The sequence below is a fragment of the Scyliorhinus torazame genome, chromosome 5 (assembly GCF_047496885.1).
Source record: "Scyliorhinus torazame isolate Kashiwa2021f chromosome 5, sScyTor2.1, whole genome shotgun sequence".
In the NCBI taxonomy this organism is placed as follows: domain Eukaryota; kingdom Metazoa; phylum Chordata; class Chondrichthyes; order Carcharhiniformes; family Scyliorhinidae; genus Scyliorhinus; species Scyliorhinus torazame.
This window is the reverse complement of record NC_092711.1, coordinates 124679362-124705887: the sequence shown is the minus strand read 5'-3', so window position 1 is coordinate 124705887 and position 26526 is coordinate 124679362. Positions and strand designations below refer to the sequence as shown.

The 26526-nt window shown below is 47.4% G+C and overlaps 2 protein-coding genes across 2 annotated transcripts in view; one reads left to right on the top strand and one right to left on the bottom strand.

The window, feature by feature from the left end:
• Positions 1 to 26526, top strand: part of LOC140421804 (uncharacterized) — a 314633-nt gene that overhangs the window by 205313 nt on the left and 82794 nt on the right. The gene's annotated exons all lie outside the window — the stretch shown is intronic.
• Positions 3835 to 8673, bottom strand: LOC140417901 (uncharacterized). The gene has a single exon (XM_072501332.1). The coding sequence runs from the start codon at positions 8671 to 8673 to the stop codon at positions 7300 to 7302; it is 1374 nt and encodes a 457-aa protein (XP_072357433.1). The 3' UTR covers positions 3835 to 7299.

The window sequence follows — 26526 nt, the reverse complement described above, 5'->3', positions numbered from 1 at the left end:
TTTTCTCCCACATTTACATCCATCAACAATAAACAATAATCAGCAAGATATGTCAGTCCCCATAATAACAACGATCCCATCTCCCCACCAACCCCCAACCTGCATGTTTACATAAACAAATGACAAAAAGGAATCAGGGATTACCCGTAGTCACCTTTAATCTTACACAGCTCCCACCCACTCCACCCCAGGTCTCCAGCTCCTCCCGTCCACTGCCTCTTGTAAAACTCCTCCCCCCAACCTCGGTTCCTTCCCCCCCCAACTTACCACCCCGGCTAGACCACTCGGACCCTGTTCGGCCAGGCTCCGATGGCCGCAGCCCCTCCCCCCACCTCACTCCCATTCACTGGCCGGCACACACCGGCCAGCGTGGAGGCCCCCGCCCGGGTCCCTTTCCCACTTGCCCGGCCCCAGGAAAGCCCAAAGATCCCCTTTTAGCACACAAACCCCGCATATCCACCTACACCCCAAAGAGCCCTCCTTTCGAGTGAAAGTCCCGTCCCTTCCCTTGTCCAAACATATACCACATTGGCTCCTTTAATCTCTACACCCGCGCGCAGTGATACAAAAAAGAAGAAAATACAGTCATGAAATCCAAAAATACAAACACGTGGCTAAACAGCTGGTGTAGGAGGGAGGGTTTCTGTTATCTGGACCACTGGGAGCTCTTCCGGGGCAGGTGTGACCTGTATAAGATGGACGGGTTGCATCTAAACCGGAGAGGCATAAATATCCTGGCCGCGAGGTTTGCTAGTGTCACACGGGAGGGTTTAAACTAGTATGGCAGGGGGGTGGGCACGGGAGCAATAGGTCAGAAGGTGAGAGCATTGAGGGAGAACTAGGGAATAGGGACAGTGTGGCTCTGAGGCAGCGCAGACGGGGAGAAGTTGCTGAACACAGCGGGTCTGGTGGCCTGAAGTGCATATGTTTTAATGCAAGGAGCATTACGGGTAAGGCAGATGAACTTAGAGCTTGGATTAGTACTTGGAACTATGATGTTGTTGCCATTACAGAGACCTGGTTGAGGGAAGGGCAGGATTGGCAGCTAAACGTTCCAGGATTTAGATGTTTCAGGCGGGATAGAGGGGGATGTAAAAGGGGAGGCGGAGTTGCGCTACTTGTTCAGGAGAGTATCACAGCTATACAGCGAGAGGACACCTCAGAGGGCAGTGAGGCTATATGGGTAGAGATCAGGAATAAGAAGGGTGCAGTCACAATGTTGGGGGTATACTACAGGCCTCCCAACAGCCAGCGGGAGATAGAGGAGCAGATAGGTAGACAGATTTTGGAAAAGAGTAAAAACAACAGGGTTGTGGTGATGGGAGACTTCAACTTCCCCAATATTGACTGGGACTCACTTAGTGCCAGGGGCTTAGACGGGGCGGAGTTTGTAAGGAGCATCCAGGAGGGCTTCTTCAAACAATATGTAGACAGTCCAACTAGGGAAGGGGCGGTACTGGACCTGGTATTGGGGAATGAGCCCGGCCAGGTGGTAGATGTTTCAGTAGGGGAGCATTTCGGTAACAGTGACCACAATTCAGTAAGTTTTAAAGTACTGGTGGACAAGGATAAGAGTGGTTCGAGGATGAATGTGCTAAATTGGGGGAAGGCTAATTATAACAATATTAGGCGGGAACTGAAGAACATAGATTGGGGGCGGATGTTTGAGGGCAAATCAACATCTGACATGTGGGAGGCTTTTAAGTGTCAGTTGAAAGGAATACAGGACAGGCATGTTCCTGTGAGGAAGAAAGATAAATACGGCAATTTTCGGGAACCTTGGATGACTAGTGATATTGTAGGCCTCGTCAAAAAGAAAAAGGAGGCATTTGTCAGGGCTAAAAGGCTGGGAACAGACGAAGCCTGTGTGGCATATAAGGAAAGTAGGAAGGAACTTAAGCAAGGAGTCAGGAGGGCTAGAAGGGGTCATGAAAAGGCATTGGCAAATAGGGTTAAGGAAAATCCCAAGGCTTTTTACACTTACATAAAAAGCAAGAGGGTAGCCAGGGAAAGGGTTGGCCCACTGAAGGATAGGCAAGGGAATCTATGTGTGGAGCCAGAGGAAATGGGCGAGGTACTAAATGAATACTTTGCATCAGTATTCACCAAAGAGAAGGAATTGGTAGATGTTGAGTCTGGAGAAGGGGGTGTAGATAGCCTGGGTCACATTGTGATCCAAAAAGACGAGGTGTTGGGTGTCTTAAAAAATATTAAGGTAGATAAGTCCCCAGGGCCGGATGGGATCTACCCCAGAATACTGAAGGAGGCTGGAGAGGAAATTGCTGAGGCCTTGACAGAAATCTTTGGATCCTCGCTGTCTTCAGGGGATGTCCCGGAGGACTGGAGAATAGCCAATGTTGTTCCTCTGTTTAAGAAGGGTGGCAGGGATAATCCCGGGAACTACAGGCCGGTGAGCCTTACTTCAGTGGTAGGGAAATTACTGGAGAGAATTCTTCGAGACAGGATCTACTCCCATTTGGAAGCAAATGGACGTATTAGTGAGAGGCAGCACGGTTTTGTGAAGGGGAGGTCGTGTCTCACTAACTTGATAGAGTTTTTCGAGGAGGTCACTAAGATGATTGATGCAGGTAGGGCAGTAGATGTTGTCTATATGGACTTCAGTAAGGCCTTTGACAAGGTCCCTCATGGTAGACTAGTACAAAAGGTGAAGTCACACGGGATCAGGGGTGAACTGGCAAGGTGGATACAGAACTGGCTAGGCCATAGAAGGCAGAGGGTAGCAATGGAGGGATGCTTTTCTAATTGGAGGGCTGTGACCAGTGGTGTTCCACAGGGATCAGTGCTGGGACCTTTGCTCTTTGTAGTATATATAAATGATTTGGAGGAAAATGTAACTGGTCTGATTAGTAAGTTTGCAGACGACACAAAGGTTGGTGGAATTGCGGATAGCGATGAGGACTGTCTGAGGATACAGCAGGATTTAGATTGTCTGGAGACTTGGGCGGAGAGATGGCAGATGGAGTTTAACCTGGACAAATGTGAGGTAATGCATTTTGGAAGGGCTAATGCAGGTAGGGAATATACAGTGAATGGTAGAACCCTCAAGAGTATTGAAAGTCAAAGAGATCTAGGAGTACAGGTCCACAGATCACTGAAAGGGGCTACACAGGTGGAGAAGGTAGTCAAGAAGGCATACGGCATGCTTGCCTTCATTGGCCGGGGCATTGAGTATAAGAATTGGCAAGTCATGTTGCAGCTGTATAGAACCTTAGTTAGGCCACACTTGGAGTATAGTGTTCAATTCTGGTCGCCACACTACCAGAAGGATGTGGAGGCTTTAGAGAGGGTGCAGAAGAGATTTACCAGAATGTTGCCTGGTATGGAGGGCATAAGCTATGAGGAGCGGTTGAATAAACTCGGTTTGTTCTCACTGGAACGAAGGAGGTTGAGGGGCGACCTGATAGAGGTATACAAAATTATGAGGGGCATTGACAGAGTGGATAGTCAGAGGCTTTTCCCCAGGGTAGAGGGGTCAATTACTAGGGGGCATAGGTTTAAGGTGAGAGGGGCAAAGTTTAGAGTAGATGTACGAGGCAAGTTTTTTACGCAGAGGGTAGTGGGTGCCTGGAACTCACTACCGGAGGAGGTAGTGGAGGCAGGGACGATAGGGACATTTAAGGGGCATCTGGACAAATATATGAATAGGATGGGAATAGAAGGATACGGACCCAGGAAGTGTAGAAGATTGTAGTTTAGTCGGGCAGTATGGTCGGCACGGGCTTGGAGGGCCGAAGGGCCTGTTCCTGTGCTGTACATTTCTTTGTTCTTTGTTCTTTGTTACATCGGCACATGGCCATTCCTCAATTTGTCAGTTCTGCCACAGTCCTTCTGCTTTCGCAATCTCCTCCGCTGCTTCCGCCGTTCCAAAATAAAAGTCCCTGAGCTTGTAAGTCACCCTCAGCTTCGCTGGATATACAATGCCGCACCGCACCTTGCTAATGTACAGTGCCCTCTTCACCCGGTTGAAGGCAGCCCGCCTACTTGCCAGCTCCACCGTAAAGTCCTGGTATACACGTATACCAGCTCCAGCCCACTGCACCACCCGCTTCTGCTTGGCCCAGCTCAGGACCTTCTCCTTCACCCTGTACCTACGGAAGCAGAGTCACTGCCCTTGGCGGCTCACTCGCCTTTGGCACAGGCCTCCACGACCGATGAGCCCGATCCAGTTCATATCGGGAGGGTTCCTCCCCCTCCCCCAATAGTTTTGCCAGCATCGCGGCAAAATACACAGTCGGCTTCGGTCCTTCAACTCCTTCGGGCAGCCCCACAATCCTCACGTTTCTGTCGCCTGGATCTATTTTCCAGGTCTTCCATTTTTCCTCGCAGATCCTTGTTAGTATCCATCACCTTCCGCATCTCTTTCCCCATCGAGGCAAGTTGATCACCGTGCTGCAATAACGTCTCCTTCACTTCCTTCAGCGCCTCCCCTTGCTCTCACACCTCCGCCACTGCGCTCGCCACCTCCGTCCTCACCGGGGAAACCGCCTCCTCCACCAGCACACTCAAAACCTCCCTCATCTCCTTCCTCACCGTCTCCATGCATTTCGCAATCTGCGCCAACTGCTTTTCAAATTCCGCAGCCATCACCTTGGTTATTTCTTCAGCCGTAAGCAGTGCGGCCTTCCCTGGTGCTCCAGCCTCCATTTTTCCTGGTGACCCCACAGTGACCTTTCCACTCCGCGACGGACCTCCAGCTGTTTTTCTTCCGGCCGTTTTTTTGCTCACCCTCGACATTTTTCTTTGGGTTTTTTTTCCCTCCTGGTCCTTCACTGTGCCTCCTCCGTGTCTTCTCCCTGCTTCTGCCGCCTCCATGGACCCTGGGAACGGGCTTAAAGCCCCGAAAATGCCGTTCCCGAGCGGGAGCCCTCCATTGTGCGGCCGCCTCCCGCCCGCCGTCTCCGGAAGTCCCAAAACTTTATTATTAACACAACATTAAACACTTTAACATCACACCCGAAAATGGCTTCCAATGACCCCGTAAACAACATTACTCAACACAATAAATGCCCTTAATTACCATCTCTATTCCCAAGTAAATAACAAGAAAGGAAAACCCTACAGCTCTCAATCCACCCCACATCCCAATGGCACAGAGTAATATTAGTTTTCCAGAACAGATTTGACTCCTGTTAGAACCCCTGCAGACTCTATTATATAATCCGCACAGTACAGAAAGAGGCCATTCAGCCCAACGAGTCTGCACCAACCCTCTGAAAGAGCACCCTACCTAGCCACACTTGCCCGCCCTATCCCTGTAACCCCACCTGGCCTGAACATCTCTGGACACCAAGGGGCAATTTTTGCGTGGCCAATCGACTGAACCTGCATATCTTTGGACTGTGGGAGGAAACTGTAGCACCCGGTGGAAGCCCACACAGACACGGGGAGAAAGTGAAAACTCCACACAGTCACCCAAGGTCAGAATTGAACCCGGGTCCCTGGCGCTGTGAGACAGCTGTGTTAACCACCGTGTCAGCCTGGCTGGATGTCTTCTGGCAGGAATTCTTCAAAAAGCTGTTTCAAATGGTTTGTTTTCCCTTGTCCTCATACAATTCTGCTCTGCATTAAATACTATTACTCTCCTTTAACTATCTTACAGTGAGAGCAAAATACCTTTCTTGTGGTCCAAATGGTAGCCAGATCAGACCTGAACTCTAAATGCTTTCGCAAAATGTCTGAATACCGTAGCTCCACCCAGCAATGACATCATATCCCAAGCTAAAAACAAATTAACTCCCCAAGCTGAAAACACATTAACTCCCCAGGGATTCCCCCTAGTCAAACAGCATTGCATTACCCCAGACTGAAAACACATTCCACTGGTTAATTTCACCTCTGACTCCTAAATACTTTCTGGTCTTGCAAAACAAGATTATTTTTAAAAACATGACTACAGCAGTCAGACACACTGTAACCCTAGCTGTTAACCCTTAAATTGCCAAATACTTATAATCTAATATATCTAAAATTCTGCATTTGTTACAGTGAGCCTGGCCACTGCCCAAGAGACTGGGACCATTCAAAGGGAGATAGAATATACGAATTTGGAGCAGAGGTAGGCAATTCAGCACTTCGCGCCTGCTCCACCATTCAGTCAGATCATGGCTGATCGCTTCCTGGTTTCAAATCCACCTGTCTACTTGTTCCCCATATCCCTCTAACCCGTTAAGATAAACAAAGATCTCGAGACAGACACCACCTTGAACTTTTGACAAGATCACCTGAAAGTCTATGAATGGGTTGTAATCATAGGGAACGTGTGCATGATAATGGGATACCAGTGCGAGTGGACAGATTTATTTATTAGGCGTGGATTAACTAAAATGCGGATGTGCATAGTGAGTCAGGGCTGAAGAACAGGTCTCAAGACTTGCTCAGTGAATCGGACACTAGAACATCGCTAATGGTTCCTTCTCTTCCCCAGTGATGAGAAACAATATCTCCAAGCATCCCGTCAAGCATCTTCCCTGTAATCGAGGTCACACTGATGAACCTGTCGTTCCCTGGCTCTGATTTGGAAAACGGGAACGACGTGAGCTATATTCCAATCTCGGAACAATCCCTGACTCTATTGAGCTTTTGACGATATGGGCAACGGGCTCACAGAGTCAGACAAGGGAGAACTAGAGAGAGTTTTAACCTGTGGGCTAGTGGAAGGGAGGAACACAGCAGAGGCAGCTGATCAGATTGTCTCACTGTTACTGACAAAGATGCTCCATGAGCTCCTCACACTTGTTGTTGGAGGTGAGGGTGGAGGAGACTGGGGAGAGGGAGAGACCTTTAAGGAATGACCGTAGTGTGCATTTGACACAAATCCGATTTATTTCACATTTATGTAGAATATTAACTCGGCTGAAGTTTGTTAACACAGAACATACAGTGCAGAAGGAGGCCATTCGGCCCATTGAGTCTGCACCGACCCACTTAATCCCTCACTTCCACCCTATCCCTGTAACCCAATAATCCTTCCTAACCTTTTTTGGTCATTAAGAGCAATTTATCATGGCCAATCTACCTAACCTGCATTTCTTTGGACTGTGGGAGGAAACCGGAGCATCTGGAGGAAACCCACGCAGACATTGGGAGAAAGTGCAAACTCCACAGTGACCCAGCAGGGAACCGAACCTGGGACCCAGGTGCTGTGAAGCTACAGTGCTAATCACTTGTGCTACCGTGCTCCCATCAGCAGATATTACCATGCTAACATCAGCAGAAACAGAGCACAATGAACATGGTTCATTTCTGGATGTAACTGACAGCAAAATCCAATTACTGGCGTCATTTGTGAATTCGCTGGTGTGCCCGCAGGTTGGATGAATGACTGAATCCCTTCCCACAATCGGAGCAGGTGAACGGTCTCTCTCCCGTGTGAGTGCGCTGGTGTACAGTGAGATGAGGTGATTCTCTGAACCTAGTCCCACAGTGAGAGCACCTGAATGGTCTCTCGTCAGTGTGAACATGTTGATGGGACATCAGATTGGTGGAACTTCTAAAGCACCTCCCACAGTCTGAGCATTTAAAAGGTCTTTCCTCAGTGTGCGCATGTTGATGGCGTATCAGTTCACTGGAACTTTTATAGCATTTCTCACAGTCCTGGCATTTAAAAGGTTTATCCTCACTGTGAGTTCGCTGGTGTGCAGTGAGGGTAGACGATGTCTTGAACCTATTCCCACAGTGAGAGCAACTGAACGGTCTCTCGTCAGTGTGAACACGTTGATGGCGCATCAGTTCCCCAGAACTTTTGTAGCATTTCCCACAGTCTGGACATTTAAATGGTCTCTCAGTGGTGTGAGCTTGCTGGTGTCTCAGCAGGATGGATGACTGATTGAATCCCTTCCCACACTGGGAGCAGATGAAAGGTCTCTCATTAGTGTGAACTCGCTGGGGTCTCAGCACGCTAGATGAGTGAGAGAATCCCTTCCCACAGTGGGAGCAGGTGAATGGCCTCTCTCCAGTGTGAGTTCGCTGGTGTACAGCGAGGTCACTCGATTGCCTGAACGCTGTCCCACAGTGAGAACACTTGAACGGTCTCTCATCAGTGTGACTGCGCTGGTGTTTGGTGAGGGCGAAAGAGGTCTTGAACCCACTCTCACAGTGAGAGCACCTGAATGGTCTCTCATCAGTGTGGACACGTTGATGGGACATCAGTTCCCCAGAACTTTTATAGCACTTCCCGCAATCTGGACATTTAAAGGGTCTGTCGTCGGTGTGAACCCGCTGGTGTGCCAGCAGGTTAGATGACCTTGAGAATCCCTTCCCACACTCGGAGCAGGTGAATGGCTCCTTCCCAGAGTAAACTCGCTGGTGTCTCAGCAGATTGGATGAGTGAGGGATTCTGTTCCCAGACTCAGAGCAGGTGAATGGCCTCTCCGCTGTGTGAACTCGCTGGTGTCTCAGCATGTTGGATGACTGAGTGAATCCTTTCCCACAGTCGGAGCAGGTGAATGGTTTCTCCCCCGTGTGAATGCGGCAATGCTTTTCAAGATGAGATGGAGATCGGAATCCCCTCCTACACACTCCACATTTCCACAGTTTCTTCCCAGTGTGACTGTGCTTGTGTATCAACAGGTCAGATGATTGTCTGAATCCTCGTCCACACACGGAACACGTGTACAGTTCTTCTCCACTGGGAATGATTCCTTTACCTCCCATGTTGATTGCCCCTATTAGAGATGAGCCAACAATACTATGCCACCTATATGCATACCAAGAACAGAAAGCTTGAGAAACTTGGCATCACCACCGGCAGCAACCAAGCCGACCCCCGGTGTCACAGTAGAAAACAATACAGGGAAATCTATTGTCAACTTGCCAGACTACACCCTTCAACCAGACAAAATCGAAGTCCTCAGCAGAGGGCTTAATTTCTGCACCACCACCAAAATGGACCCCATCAGTCTCGCGGCAGACACGGAGGAATTCATCAGGCGAATGAGGCTCCGGGAATTCTTCCACAGACCCCAAGAGGCCAACAGCGAACCCAAGCAAACTACCAATGAACCGGAACAGCAGACCGAGAGATCTGCGGTGCGGCAACCGAAGAGGAAGGAGTCGAATTGGACCCCTCCGGAAGGCCGCTGCCTTAGACTCGACATGTATGCTCAAGCCGTCAGGAGTCGCGTCAATGCCAGATTCATCAGTCGCATTCACAAGACAGCCCCGAACGTCACCCAAGCACAACGCAATGCCATCCGCGCTCTCAAGACCAACCGCAGCATCGTCATCAAACCAGCAGACAAAGGGGGGGCCACTGTCGTACTGAACAGAACGGACTACTGCAAAGAAGTATACCGACAACTGAACAACCAAGAACACTACAGACAGTTACCCGCAGATCCGACCAAGGAACACATCCGCCAACTTAACAGACTGATCAAGACCTTGGATCCAGATCTTCAGAGCACCCCACGTGCTCTCATCCCACGTACTCCCCGCATTGGAGATCTCTACTGCCTCCCGAAAATACATAAGGCCAACACACCAGGCTGCCCTATCGTTTCAGGCAATGGGACCCTGTGTGAGAACCTCTCTGGCTACATCGAGGGCATCTTGAAACCCATCGTACAAGGTACACCCAGCTTCTGTCGCGACACAACGGACTTCCTACAGAAACTCAGCACCCATGGACCAGTTGAACCAGGAACATTCCTCGTCACAATGGACGTCTCGGCACTCTACACCAGCATCCCCCATGACGACGGCATTGCTGCAACAGCCTCAGTACTCAACACCGACAACTGCCAATCTCCAGACGCAATTCTGCAACTCATCCGCTTCATTCTGGATCACAACGTCTTCACCTTCGACAACAAGTTCTTCATCCAGCCGCACGGAACAGCCATGGGGACCAAATTCGCACCCCAATACGCCAACATCTTCATGCACAAGTTTGAACAGGACCTACTCACCGCACAGGACCTTCAACCGACGTTATACACCAGATACATCGATGACATTTTTTTCCTTTCGACCCACGGCGAAGAATCACTGAAACAACTACACGATGATATTAATAAGTTCCATCCAACCATCAGACTCACCATGGACTACTCTCCAAAATCAGTTGCATTCTTGGACACACTCGTCTCCATCAAGGACGGTCACCTCAGCACTTCGCTTTACCACAAACCCACGGATAACCTCATGATGCTCCACTTCTCCAGCTTCCACCCTAAACACATTAAAGAAGCCATCCCCTATGGACAAGCGCTCCGTATACACAGGATCTGCTCAGACGAGGAGGAGCGTAACAGACATCTACAGACGTTGAAAGATGCCCTCGTACGAACGGGATCTGGCACTCGACTCATCGATCGACAGTTCCAACGCGCCACAGCGAAAAACCGGACCGACCTCCTCAGAAGACAAACATGGAACACATCCAACAGAATACCCTTCGTCGTCCAGTACTTCCCCGGAGCGGAGAAACTACGTCATCTTCTTCACAGCCTTCAACACGTCATTGATGACGATGAACATCTTGCCAAGGTCATCCCCACACCCCCACTACTTGCCTTCAAACAACCGCGCAACCTCAAACGAACCATTGTTTGCAGCAAACTACCCAGTCTTCAGAACAGTGACCACGACACCACACAACGCTGTCATGGCAATCTCTGCAAGACGTGCCAGATCATCGACATGGATACCACTATTACACGTGAGAACACCACCCACCAGGTACGCGGTACATACTCGTGCGAATCGGCCAACGTTGTCTACCTCATACGCTGCAGGAAAGGATGTCCCGAAGCATGGTACATTGGCGAGACCATGCAGACGCTGCGACAACGAATGAACGGACATCGCGCAACAATCACCAGGCAGGAATGTTCCCTTCCAGTCGGGGAACACTTCAGCAGTCAAGGGCATTCAGCCTCTGATCTCCGGGTAAGCGTTCTCCAAGGCGGCCTTCAGGACCCGCGACAACGCAGAATCGCCGAGCAGAAACTTATAGCCAAGTTCCGCACACATGAGTGCGGCCTCAACCGGGACCTGGGATTCATGTCGCATTACATTCATCCCCCACCATCTGGCCTGCGAAATCCTACCAACTGTCCTGGCTTCGTACAATTCACACCTCTTTAACCTGGGGTTACCCCATCCCTGGATCTGTAAAGATTTAATCACCTGCTAATGCTCGCATTCCAATCATTGTTTGGCACCTTTGAATTTGTGTATATATGTGTTTCTGGAACAGACCTCTTCATTCACCTGAGGAAGGAGCAGCGCTCCGAAAGCTAGTGACATCGAAACAAACCTGTTGGACTTTAACCTGGTGTTGTAAGACTTCGTACTGTGCTCACCCCAGTCCAACGCCGACATCTCCACATCATGGCTACCATCGACACCGCAAACTGCCGGCTCAAAGTGGAGAGGATCTCCAGGAAGATCGCGCATATAGACACTGACATTAAGTTTCTACAAAGATGCAAGAAAGCAGACAAGATCCCGAAAGGGCTACAGATCAAAAACCCACTCAAGTCGACCTACAATACAGACTTCGCTGAGAGACTCTGCCGTCGCACCTCTCTCACACTCCTCAACCGCCTCGTCCGCCAGCTCTACAGCAGACGACGCAACCTGGAAACCAAGATAGAGGCCATATTCTCAACTTGCGCTCAGGATGCAGCGGACCAGCTGCGGAACACTGCCAAACAGATGAGACAACAATACTATGCCACCTATATGCACACCAAGAACAGAAAGCTTGAGAAACTTGGCATCACCACCGGCAGCAACCAAGCCACCCCCGGTGTCACAGTAGAAAACAATACAGGGAAATCTATTGTCAACTTGTCAGACTACACCCTTCAACCAGACAAAATCGAAGTCCTCAGCAGAGGGCTTAATTTCTGCACCACCACCAAAATGGACCCCATCAGTCTCGCGGCAGACACGGAGGAATTCATCAGGCGAATGAGGCTCCGGGAATTCTTCCACAGACCCCAAGAGGCCAACAGCGAACCCAAGCAAACTACCAATGAACCGGAACAGCAGACCGAGAGATCTGCGGTGCGGCAACCGAAGAGGAAAGAGTCGAATTGGACCCCTCCGGAAGGCCGCTGTCTTAGACTCGACATGTATGCTCAAGCCGTCAGGAGTCGCGTCAATGTCAGATTCATCAGTCGCATTCACAAGACAGCCCCGAACGTCACCCAAGCACAACGCAATGCCATCCGCGCTCTCAAGACCAACCGCAGCATCGTCATCAAACCAGCAGACAAAGGGGGGGCCACTGTCGTACTGAACAGAACGGACTACTGCAAAGAAGTATACCGACAACTGAACAACCAAGAACACTACAGACAGTTACCCGCAGATCCGACCAAGGAACACATCCGCCAACTTAACAGACTGATCAAGACCTTGGATCCAGATCTTCAGAGCATCCTATGTGCTCTCATCCCACGTACTCCCCGCACTGGAGATCTCTACTGCCTCCCGAAAATACATAAGACCAACACACCAGGCCGCCCTATCGTTTCAGGCAATGGGACCCTGTGTGAGAACCTCTCTGGCTACATCGAGGGCATCTTGAAACCCATCGTACAAGGTACACCCAGCTTCTGTCGCGACACGACGGACTTCCTACAGAAACTCAGCACTCATGGACCAGTTGAACCAAGTACATTCCTCGTCACAATGGACGTCTCGGCACTCTACACCAGCATCCCCCATGACGACGGCATTGCTGCAACAGCCTCAGTACTCAACACCGACAACTGCCAATCTCCAGACGCAATTCTGCAACTCATCCGCTTCATTCTGGATCACAACGTCTTCACCTTCGACAACAAGTTCTTCATCCAGACGCACGGAACAGCCATGGGGACCAAATTCGCACCCCAATACGCCAACATCTTCATGCACAAGTTTGAACAGGACCTACTCACCGCACAGGACCTTCAACCGATGTTATACACCAGATACATCAATGACATTTTTTTCCTTTGGACCCACGGCGAAGAATCACTGAAACGACTACACGATGACATTAATAAGTTCCATCCAACCATCAGACTCACCATGGACTACTCTCCAAAATCAGTTGCATTCTTGGACACACTCGTCTCCATCAAGGACGGTCACCTCAGCACTTCGCTTTACCGCAAACCCACGGATAACCTCATGATGCTCCACTTCTCCAGCTTCCACCCTAAACACATTAAAGAAGCCATCCCCTATGGACAAGCGCTCCGTATACACAGGATCTGCTCAGACGAGGAGGAGCGTAACAGACATCTACAGACGTTGAAAGATGCCCTCGTACAAACGGGATATGGCACTCGACTCATCGATCGACAGTTCCAACGCGCCACAGCGAAAAACCGGACCGACCTCCTCAGAAGACAAACATGGGACACATCTGCCAGAATACCCTTTGTCGTCCAGTACTTCCCCGGAGCGGAGAAACTACGTCATCTTCTTCACAGCCTTCAACACGTCATTGATGACGATGAACATCTTGCCAAGGTCATCCCCACACCCCCACTACTTGCCTTCAAACAACCGCGCAACCTCAAACGAACCATTGTTTGCAGCAAACTACCCAGTCTTCAGAACAGTGACCTCGACACCACACAACCCTGTCATGGCAATCTCTGCAAGACGTGCCAGATCATCGACATGGATACCACTATTACACGTGAGAACACCACCCACCAGGTACGCGGTACATACTCGTGCGACTCGGCCAACGTTGTCTATCTCATACGCTGCAGGAAAGGATGTCCCGAAGCATGGTACATTGGCGAGACCATGCAGACGCTGCGACAACGAATGAACGGACATCACGCAACAATCACCAGGCAGGAATGTTCCCTTCCAGTCGGGGAACACTTCAGCAGTCAAGGGCATTCAGCCTCTGATCTCCGGGTAAGCGTTCTCCAAGGCGGCCTTCAGGACCCGCGACAACGCAGAATCGCCGAGCAGAAACTTATAGCCAAGTTCCGCACACATGAGTGCGGCCTCAACCGGGACCTGGGATTCATGTCGCATTACATTCATCCCCCACCATCTGGCCTGCGAAATCCTACCAACTGTCCTGGCTTGGTACAATTCACACCTCTTTAACCTGGGGTTACCCCATCTCTGGATCTGTAAAGATTTAATCACCTGCTAATGCTCGCATTCCAAGCATTGTTTGGCATCTTTGAATTTGTCTATATATGTGTTTCTGGAACAGACCTCTTCATTCACCTGAGGAAGGAGCAGCGCTCCGAAAGCTAGTGACATCGAAACAAACCTGTTGGACTTTAACCTGGTGTTGTAAGACTTCGTACTGTGCTCACCCCAGTCCAATGCCGGCATCTCCACATCATGCCTATTAAAGATGGCTGTCTTTAAAAACGGGCAGGTGATGACCAGCTGGGTTCAAATGGGAGACTAGGAAGACTTTTTACGAAGTTTGTGCTTGCACAACATGGATACAAAAATACTCCACACACCCGGCAGATCAATCGTTGACTGCTTTCCACAATTTTCCGTTTACCGGTCGCGGACCGAAGAAAGAACCGTCAGCATTACCACATCACCATAACCGGAACTACACCTGCGTCACTCACGCTCCGCCCCCTCATTCAATCCAATTGGTTGGAGGACCAGCCTCTCCCGCTTGGTCCTCCTTCTATTGGCCCAAAGCTTTATCGACCACTCCCCTGGCATTGTGATGTGGAGCATGCGCAGTGAGGCTCATGTCCAGGGACAGACTCTTGTTTGTCTCATCTTCAGGCGGGAAGGAGGCAGATAAGCGGAGGTAGCGTTAGGGGCAGTGGGTGGGAGGGGAGGCTTCACAAACACTCTGTGGAGGCCTCAACACCCCCAATAACAAACTAACCGTACCGCCTCAACACCCAACACAACGGCAGCTGCCGCTTTCTCCCGGTGCCAGGCCCCAGTGGACAAATGTGGCTTCAGGAAGGAAATGCAGCAATGGATTTGTTCAGGAGAAATTATCTTTAACTCACTTTACTGATCCTGGAATAGGAGGAGAGAATGGGGGCAATTTCTATCCTGCACCCACACTGATGTAACGTAGATGGTCGAATTTAAATTCAGTGAATATTCTGAAATTCAAAACTCCATTCCGTATTAATGACCTTGAAACCATTGTGGTGAGTTCAGAAACTGTGGGACTGGGATTTGCAGCTTTGGGAAATGAGAGAAACAATTGCTCCCCAGGAACGAGAATTATCTGTTCTGAATTTCTGACCTGTGTAAACTGATTTTACAGGGTTACAAGGAATGGATTGACAGACTGGAAACTCAAATCAATCATCACATCAAGATCTGACAATCACTCAATTGGTCAGGATCTGAATGTCATCAACTTTTGAATGTGGAAGGATAAATGTTTGTTCTGTCTAGGAAAAGATTTCAACCATCAGTGTGACTGGAAAAGCACAAAGACACACACACCCGAGTAAGAGTGTTCCAGTGAACTGACTGTGGAAAGAGCTTTAACCAGTTACACAGCCTGAAAAACACCCCACCATTCACAGCGAGGAGAAACTGTACCCTTCTGAGCTGGAAACTCATCACTGCAGTCACACCGGGGAGAGACCATTCACCTGTTCCGAGTGTGGAAAGGGATTTACTCGACTAACACATCTGACTGCACACCAACTTGTTCACTCTGACATGAGACCTTTCAAATGTCCCGATTGTGAGAAGAGCTTTAAAAACAAATTTAATCTTCTGATACACCAGCGAGTTCACACTGGGGAGAGGCCGTTCGCTTGGTCCGAGTGTGGGAAACGATTCACTCAGTTATCCAACCTTCTGACACACCAGCAAGTTCACACTGGAGAGAAACCATTCACCTGTCCTGCGTGTGGGGTAACATTCGCTCAGTTATGCAAACTGTTGGATCATCAGCGGGTTCACACTGAGGAGAGACCATTCACCTGCTGTGTGTGAGAGAAGGGATTCGCTCAGTCATCCACCCTGCTGAGACACCAGCGCATTCACACTGGGGTGAGACAGTACATCTGCTCTGAATATGGGAAGGGATTCACTCAGTCTGCCCAACTCATCTCACACCAACGTGTTCACTCTGACTTGAGACCTTTTAAATGTTCCGCCTGTGAGAAGAGCTTTAAAGGCAAAATGGATCTGCTGATGCACCAGTGCAATCACACTGGAGAGAGGCATTCAACTGCTCCGTGTGTGGGAAGGGATTCACTCAGCATTCCCTCCAACTGAAACATCAGCACATTCACACCAGGGAGATATTATTCATTCTCTGTGTGTGGGAAGGGATTTGCTCATTCATTCACCCTGCAGAAACACCAGTGAGTTCACAAGAGGTTGGATTCTGTTATTGCGGCTGTTAATCACACCCAGGACAGAACCATGTTCATTCTGACAGTTAGAGTTTGTTTCAGTTGATGTTAGTCATTCCTGTGACTCGGCCGGAGTTTAATATTCTGTATATAGATTAATAAAATTAGCTTTGTGTTAACGACAGTGTTCCAGTCCTCGATTTCTCTCAGATAGGAGGAGACTGATTGATGTCCTGTTACTGACTGTTCCATTGTTGTGTCTTTTCTGATTTGTTTTGTATGATGTGGTAAAGTAAAGAGTAAGACCAGAGAGAAAGGTAAGAATATGGGAAATGATAAAGACTGTGGCAGGAAGAGACGGAAAGAACACATTTAAAATTACATCAGATAAACGCTACAAATATAATAAAAGAACAAAACCAAAGGCTCTGTAGCAAAACACAAGTAGCATTTGAAACAAAACTGATGAATTGACAACACCTATAGAAATAAGTAAGTATGATCTGATGGCCATTGCAGAGACATAGATTGGGACCTGATTTTTTAAATATTCATTCATGGCATGTCGGTGTCGCTGGCTAGTCCAACATTTATTGCCCATCCCTCATTTTCCCTTCTAAAGGTGGTGGTGAGCCGAATATTGTAGTGTATGTGAAATTTAGGAAGGACAGAAATCTAGGTAAAGGTGGAAGAGCGGCTCTGTTAAATATTGATGGTGTTAGCACATTAGACAGGGATGATCTAAGCTCAGGAAACCAGGATGTAGGAGTGGTTTGTTTTGAGATGAAAAGTGGCCTCCTAATTGTAACTACACAGGTAGGACAGAGTGCAAAGGAAGAGATAATGGGAGTTTGTCAGAAAAGGTACATCAATAATCAAGGGGCATTTTCATCTACTTATAGCCTGGAAAAATCAGGAGGTTGAAGTTTGCATAGGTGAGGAGTTCACAGACTGTTTTATGATAGATTCTACAATCAGCACATTTTGGAGCTAACCAGAGGGCAGGTTATACCAGACTGGTATTGTGCAACAAGATAGGATTAATTGATAACCTCATGGTGAAGGCATCCCCAGGTAACAGCGATCATAATTTGATTGAATTTGACGTGCAGTTTGAGGGGAAGAAGATTGAGTCCAAGACGAGTAAGTTAAGCTTAAATAAGAGCAATTATGAGGGCATCAATGCAGTTAGCTCAAATGAACTTTCAAATGAGCTTGTGTCAGGTCAATAGAGATTCAGTAGCAGATATTCAAAGACATATTTCAGTATACACAGAATAGATACATTCTCGTGAGAATGGAAAATTCCAAGGGGAGGACCCAGCATCTGTCTTTAACTAAAAAAGTTATAGACATACCAATGTTTTCTTTTAAAAGCATGTAACAGCGCAAAGGCAAATGGCAGGTCAGAACATTGGGCAGAATAGAATACAAATCCAAAAATATTAATAAGAAGGGAATGATTAGAGTACCAGAGAAAGCTGGCAAGAAATATAAAGACAGAGTTTCAATAAATATTTGTGTTAGTAAATAATTCAAGTGAGTGTTGATGCTCTAGCAAGCAATCTGGGAAATTAACAATGGAAAGTAAGGTTTTGACAAATGAATTGAACAGGTATTTGTATCAGTCTTCACTGTAGAGGAATCAAGTAACATTTCAGAAATATCTGTAAATCAGCAAATGGAAGGGACAGAGGAACTCAGAAAAATTACAATCAACAGGGAAGTGTGAATGAGCAATGTTTGAGTCCGCAGGCTGACAAAACCCCGGATTCGGGTCGACTTCACCATAAGATCTTGAAAGAAGCAGCTAATGAGAGAGTTGATGCACCCGTTTCATTGTTCAAAATTTGCTCGATACAGGGAAGAATCCATTAAATTGGAAAATAACAAAAGTAAAAGGGAGGGGGGCAGGCAACTGGAAACGACAGGCCAGTTAACCAAACATCTGTCATAGGGAATATGTTAGAAAAATTCAAGGTAATTAGGCAGAGTCAACATGGTTTTGTGAAAGGGAAATCATGTTTAAACAATTTATCAGTTACTTGATGGAGTCACATGTTCTGTGGCTAAAAGGGAACAGGTGAATTTACTGTCCTTAGATTTCCAGAAGGCATTGGATAAGTTGTCATATCAAAGGTTATTGTAGAAAATAAAAACTCAGGATCTAACACCATAAGACATCGGAGCAGAATTAGGCCACTCGCTCCATCGAGTTTGCTCCGCCATTCAATCATGGCTGATACTTTCTCATCCCCATTCTTCTGCCTTCTCCCCATAACCCCTGATCCCCTTATTAATCAAGAATCTATCTATCTCTGTCTTAAAGACACTCAGTAATTTGGTCTCCTCAGCCTTCTGTGGCAAAGAGTGCCGCAGATTCACCTCCCTCTGGCTGAAAAAAATCCTCCTCATCTCTGTTTTAAAGGATCATCCCTTTAGTCTGAGATTCTGAAAGTTAGAAAGTTTATTTTAAGCTCGTCTCTGACTTGCTTGCCCTCTTCCTCTGGTTCTAGTTTTTCCTACAAGTGGAAACGTCCTCTCCACATCCGCTCTATCCAAGCCTCACAGTATCCTGTAAGTTTCAATAAGGTCTCCCCTCATCCTTCTGAACTCCCAATGAGTGCAGACCAGATTCCTCAACCGTTCCTCATATGACAAGTTCTTCATTCCAGAGATCATTCTTGTGAACCTCCTCTGGACCCTTTCCCAAGGTCGGCAAGGTTTGGGCCCCGTATCGTTCCTTCGATATGGGGCCCAAAACTCCAAATGTTGTCTGACCAGAGCCTTATACAGCCTCAGAAGTACAGCCCTGCTTTTGTATTCTAGTCCTCTCGACATGAATGCTAACATTGCATTTGCCTTCCGAACTGCCCATTGAACCTGCACGTTAACCTTAAGAGAATCTTGAATGTCAATGTCTTTAAGAGAGAGAGGGAGAGACCGGTCCAACCTTTCCAGAGTCTGCACCCTCCCTGGATTCACTTCCTTTCCCTTCAGTTCCTGCAAGTCACAAATTTATTCCAGAACGAGAAAAGAAATGATGTGGACATCCCTCCGCTGGACTTGGGTGGGTAAAGTCCATGTTTGTCCCTTTTCCATGTCTCCTCTCGCAACACCAGGTTAAAGTCCAACAGGTTTATTTTAAGTCACAAGCTTTCGGAGCGCTGCTCCTTCAAAAGGTTCTGATTTGACATAAACATATTGTACTTTAAGCTGCTGTTGCGAGAGGAGACATAGAAAAGGGACAAACACGGATTTCCTCCGATACAACCTCCGCATTGTGACGTCACAATGCACCCTTCCTGAATGAGCCAAAGGAATCACTCTTCCGCGGTGACATCTCCGGCTTGCAGCTCCGGCTCGGCGCTCGGAGACAGGAACCCCGCCCCGCCCCTTGGAGTCGCCCGCCCCGCCCCTCGGAGACAGTGGCCCCGCCCCATTGTTGCCCTGCCCCTGCACCTCCTCGCGGGGACATTTCCATGCGCAGGGCGGAGCTGTGAACGCATGCGCGGTGACGTTATGCGCAGTGCTGATGCTGGAACTGGACAAAGTGGATGGGAGATGACCGCCAGTGTTTTGGATAATGCCGCCGCTGAGTAAGCGGGAGGAATTAACAAAGAACAAAGAAATGTACAGCACAGGAACAGGCCCTTCGGCCCTCCAAGCCCGTGCCGACCATACTGCCCGACTAAACTACAATCTTCTACGCTTCCTGGGTCCGTATCCTTCTATTCCCATCCTATTCATATATTTGTCAAGATGCCCCTTAAATGTCCCTATCGTCCCTGCTTCCACTACCTCCTCCGGTAGTGAGTTCCAGGCACCCACTACCCTCTGCGTAAAAAACTTGCCTCGTACATCTACTCTAAACCTTGCCCCTCTCACCTTAAACCTATGCCCCCTAGTAATTGACCCCTCTACCCTGGGGAAAAGCCTCTGACTATCCACTCTGTCTATGCCCCTCATAATTTTGTATACATCTATCAGGTCGCCCCTCAACCTCCTTCGTTCCAGTGAGAACAAACCGAGTTTATTCAATCGCTCCTCATAGCTTATGCCCTCCATACCAGGCAACATTCTGGTAAATCTCTTCTGCACCCTCTCTAAAGCCTCCACATCCTTCTGGTAGTGTGGCGACCAGAATTGAACACTATACTCCAAGTGTGGCCTAACTAAGGTTCTATACAGCTGCAACATGACTTGCCAATTCTTATACTCAATGCCCCGGCCAATGAAGGCAAGCATGCCGTATGCCTTCTTGACTACCTTCTCCACCTGTGTTGCCCCTTTCAATGACCTGTGGACCTGTACTCCTAGATCTCTTTGACTTTCAATACTCTTGAGGGTTCTACCATTCACTGTATATTCCCTACCTGCATTAGCCCTTCCAAAATGCATTACCTCACATTTGTCCGGATTAAACTCCATCTGCCATCTCTCCGCCCAAGTCTCCAGACAATCTAAATCCTGCTGTATCCTCAGACAGTCCTCATCGCTATCCGCAATTCCACCAACCTTTGTGTCGTCTGCAAACTTACTAATCAGACCAGTTACATTTTCCTCCAAATCATTTATATATACTACAAACAGCAAAGGTCCCAACACTGATCCCTGTGGAACACCACTGGTCACAGCCCTCCAATTAGAAAAGCATCCCTCCATTGCTACCCTCTGCCTTCTATAGCCTAGCCAGTTCTGTATCCACCTTGCCAGTTCACCCCTGATCCCGTGTGACTTCACCTTTTGTACTAGTCTACCATGAGGGACCTTGTCAAAGGCCTTACTGAAGTCCATATAGACAACATCTACTGCCCTACCTGCATCAATCATCTTAGTGACCTCCTCGAAAAGCTCTATCAAGTTAGTGAGACACGACCTCCCCTTCACAAAACCGTGCTGCCTCTCACTAATACGTCCATTTGCTTCCAAATGGGAGTAGATCCTGTCTCGAAGAATTCTCTCCAGTAATTTCCCTACCACTGAAGTAAGGCTCACCGGCCTGTAGTTCCCGGGATTATCCTTGCTACCCTTCTTAAACAGAGGAACAACATTGGCTATTCTCCAGTCCTCCGGGACATCCCCTGAAGACAGCGAGGATCCAAAGATTTCTGTCAAGGCCTCAGCAATTTCCTCTCCAGCCTCCTTCAGTATTCTGGGGTAGATCCCATCAGGCCCTGGGGACTTATCTACCTTAATATTTTTTAAGACACCCAACACCTCGTCTTTTTGGATCACAATGTGACCCAGGCTATCTACACCCCCTTCTCCAGACTCAACATCTGCCAATTCCTTCTCTTTGGTGAAGTCTGCAGAATAACCTGAGAGAATTCAAAACCATTCCGTGGAAGATTCAAAGCCCAAATAAGCAGTTCGTAGACCCGTGCTTGCGGCTGAGCGACTTTTCCTGGTGAATATCCCAGATAACGGCTGCCATTGTCTTTATGTTGGGCCGTGCGGGAAGGCGCATGCGCAGTCGCCATCTTTCTATTGATGCGCCACCATTCAGGCTCAATTCAGGGAGAGAGAAATCTGTGAATTGGAGTCCTGGACATTTTTTAAGTTCGTTGGTGGGACGTGGAAGGCTGTGCCAGCATTTATTGCCCATCCCTAATTGCCCTTAAGGGGGCATTTAAAGATCAACCATATTGCTGTGGGTCTGGAGTCACATGTAGGCCAGCCAAGGTAAGGATAGCAGATTTCCTTCCTTAAATTACTAGATGTTTTTTTACAACAATTAACAATGGTTTCATGGTCATCATTAGTCTTTTAATTCCAGATTTTTATTGAATTCAAATATCGCCATCTGTGGCAGGATTTGAACCTGAGATCCCCAGAGCACTGTTCTGGGTCTCTGGTTATTTAGTCCATTACGCCACCACCGCCCCATTGAGTGACACTGATGGATTCTGGAAACTCCTGTACAGGGTGAGAAGGGGAAAAGATTTTCACACAGCAAACTGAAACAAAGAAGAATTTGGGTAACTTCTGAATGTCTATCTGGGACTGACAGAAATTCCCTTTTCAGGGTGTTTGGAGAACTGAACTCAGGCAGAAGAGAGGGAGGAAGAAAACTTGGAGTTGAGGAAAGAAACTGAGAAGATGGTGAGATGGGTTTGGATTTCAACCCAAGGAGGGAGAGTGTGTGGGACTGGGATTTACAGCTTTGGGGGAACAAGAGAGGAAAAAATGTTCCAGAGAAACTAGAATTGTCTGTTCAGAATTTCTGTCCTGGACTGACAGTGATGACTTTTGTGAACTCCTTTTACAGGATATTAGGTGAGGAGAATTTGCCATCGGGAATGTCAAACATAACATCAGATCAACATCCAACAAATTAACTCTATTCTTCAGGACCTGAATATCATCAGTTTCTGAATATGGAAAGAAGAAGGTTTTCATTTGGAAAAAGATTTAAACTATCAGTGTGACTGGAAGAACACCGAGAAACACTAACACCCGAATGAGAGTGTTCCAGAAAACTGACTGTACCACTTACACAGCCTGAAAACATATAACTCAATTGCTCTGGGAACAAACTGTACACTTGTTCTGTGTGGATAGACACAAGGACACTGGCACCATGGAGAAACTGTGGCAATGTGGGGAGGTATTCACTTTCCCCTCCCAGCTAGTAACTCATCGACACATTCACACTGGGGACAGGCCGTTCACCTGCTCCGTGTGTGGGAAGGGATTCATTCGGTCATCAAACTTAGCATTACACCAGCGGGTTCACACTGGGGAGAGGCCATTCACCTGCTCTGTGTGTGGGAAGGGATTCATTAACTCATCCAACCTAGTGTCATACCAGCGAGTTCACACTGGGGAGAAACCATTCAGCTGCACTGACTGTGGAATGAGGTTTAGGCTTTCATCACCCTGCAGAAACACCAGCGAGTTCATACTGGGGAGAAACCATTCAACTGCCCTGACTGTGGAAAGAGCTTCAGGCATTCTAGCAGCTTCACCGTGCACCAACGAATTCTCAGAGGGGAGCGACCATTCACCTGCTCTTTGTGTGGGAGGGGATTCACTCAGTCATCTAACCTAGCATTACACCAGCGAGTTCACAGTGGGGAGAGGCCGTTCACCTGCTCAGAGTGTGGGAAGGGATTCATTGATTCATGCCAGTTGCTGAGACATGAACGGGTTCACACTGGAGAGAGGCCGTTCACCTGTTCCGAGTGTGGGAAGGGATTCACTGAGTCATCCCAACTGCTGAGACATGAACGGGTTCACACTAGGAAGAGGCCGTTCACCTGCTGCGAGTGTGGGAAGGGATTCATTGATTCATCACAACTACTGAAACACCAGCGACGTCACAAGTGACTCAGGGATTGGATTCTGCTGTTATTGCTGCTGTTAATGACAACCAGGCCCCAATCACATTCATTCTGACAGTTGGGGTTTGTTTCTGCTAATGATAATCCACTGTTTAACTGGGCTGGAATTTATTATTCTGACTCAATCGCTGATTGTGTTCTTGGGGCTGCAGTGTCCCTTCTGGAACTGCTGTCTGTGATCTCTCCCCATAATTCAGAAACTCTCATCAGAAATTAGTTCACAACAAGATTCTGGATTTTTCTTCAATCCCAAAATGACCTTTGGTACAAAATCTACAATTCAGTGTCTGATTTGTTCCACTGATTAACATTTCCGATTAGAAAGTGCTGATCAGCCCTTGCTGCCAATTCTTACTGATTTGTACATTACACACAGTGAAGCCTCCGTTATCACCCAGAAAGAAAGGGAATGGGAATTGGTGGGGAATTGAGAGTCCAGAATGTTATCCCTCCCATCTTGTCCAGAAATCCCCTCAGACCGGGAATGGAGACAAGTTCAATCCAAGTAATAGATTGTAAGAAATCACAGTTTAATCGACTTGTGTAAAATCATCAGAAATCTATGGAATATTCGAGAAATAGCTCTCCCTCTGTATTCTGAAGAAAGCTTCTATGTCAGCTTGCTGAATGACAAACACGGGACAGACCTGTGATCTCTGCCAAGGACAATATCTTGAGTATAGCCCCTGAAAGAAGACATTTTGAACCCTGATATAATTGGACATTATGAGCCATTCGTAACCCAATTGTGTGTGTGAAGATTAACACACGCTCTCAAGAACAAGGAGATTTCAAAGTGATTGGCTTCACCCAAACATCAAAATCTGGCTCACACCAGTGATCCGTTCAGAGGCGGCGGCAGCCACCAGCCATGGACACCAACACCAGTGAACCGTTCAGAGGACACGGCAGCCACCAGCCATGGACACCAACACCAGTGAACCGTTCAGAGGAGACGGCAGCAACCAGCCATGGACACCAACACCAGTGAACCGTTCAGAGGGCACTGCAGCCACCAGCCATGGACACCAACATCACTCAGCACCATCCTTCTGTTTGTCCTCCAGGAGCCAGAAACCATCATCACCTAAAGAAATGTTTACTTTTTCTGTCCATTTAACTCATGTTTGTTGCTTCTCCATAATTTGTTTTAAAATCACTCCTGAGCTCAATCCTCTTTTCGGGTAAGTTATGATTCCTCACTCTGTATCTTTCAAGTGGTGTTAGGAGTGGAATCACATCGCTTCTCGGCCTTTTGGCGAAGGTGAGCGTGAGGTCAGGTGAAATGCCTGCATCTGATATGTCTCTCTGGTGGGGACCATGAATTGGATTCAATTTGAATTGTTTTTTGGAGCAGGCAAAGAGCTGGATTAGGGATTTGCTCCTGGCCACACTCTGAGATATGGCTTTGTAATTCTGATAAAGTAATTAAAAAACAGTTTAAATAAGGAGTGGGATCACAGTGGTCGGGATCATTGACTTGGGAAACAACAGCCTGAATTAAATGTGAATTGAGAATTTGAGTCAGTTACAAAGCTGATTGTAAATATTTCTGGAGGTGTGTAGATAGGAAGAGTGAAAGTAAACATGCCCCCATGAGAGACAGATAAAGGGGAAATTATAATCGGAATAAGGAAATAACAGACACAAAACAAATACTTTTTATCTGTCTTCATCGTAGGAAACAGAAAAGTTCCAATTACAAGGGGGAACTGAGGGTTCGGTGCAGGGGGCGGACGGCAACCTTAATACAAGGAAGAGTCATATTTTTAAAAATTGGTCAACAGTACAATATCTGAAGAGCCACAACTATGTTAATCAAATGCCAGAATTAATGAAAATCCAGTCAGACACACGTTTCAACATTTTATAGAATTTTACAGAAAAGTTGTTAATTGAATCATGCTTTCTGACAATTATAATGTGAATAAAAGTTTAAAAAATGAAAAAGACCATTTAATTCCCATTGAAAATGTGTTTGATTGATCGAGAGTGGAAGCTGCATGAATCCTGACTGAGCTGCATACAGCTTTGCAGATGCAGGTTACAGACTCCCTTATCCAGTCAGAATGAGGAACTTGTAGAAATAGAGAGTGGAGAAATTAATGGGACTAAATAGTGACTATATCCTCTGGTCCAGACACCCTATATGCTTGGGATTTAAGAGGGAGCTGCATAAATATTGGATCTTCCAGAATTCCTTACTTCTAGAACAATCCCCAAGGATTGGAAAGTAGAAAACATAGCCTCACTATTCCAGAAATGAGAAAGAGATAAAATGGGAAACTACCGTCCAGTTAACCTAACATCAAGCGTAGGCGAAATGCTAGAATCTGTCCTTATTATTAGGGACTTGGTGACTGGGTACTGATCAAATCAGACCCAAATTTTGTGGTGGTTAGAAAAATGAGAGCTGATCTAATTAGAACATATGATTGATAAAGATCCGGAGAGGTTAGTCGCTGTAAAGATGTTTTTTTTTTCCTGACTGGGGAATCTGGAACACTGACTCTCAGAATAAAGGGTTGCCCATTTCAAATTGTGATGAGCAATTTCTTCACCAAGGTTGTGAATTTCTGGAATTCTCTCTCCCAGAGAGCAATAGATGCTCAGTCAGTGAGTGTAGTTCAGACATATTGATAGATTTTTGTGTATAAAGGGAATTGAGAGCTATGGGGAGAGTACAGGGAGGTAGAATTGGAGTAGACAATCAGTGATGATCAAGGAGACGGTGATGTAGTGGTATTGTCACAGGGTCAGTAATCCAGAGACCCAGGGGACTGCTCCTGGGATCTGGGTTTGAATCCCACCATGGCAGATGGTCAGATTTGAATTCAATAAAAATCTCAAATTAAAATTTTATGATGACCATG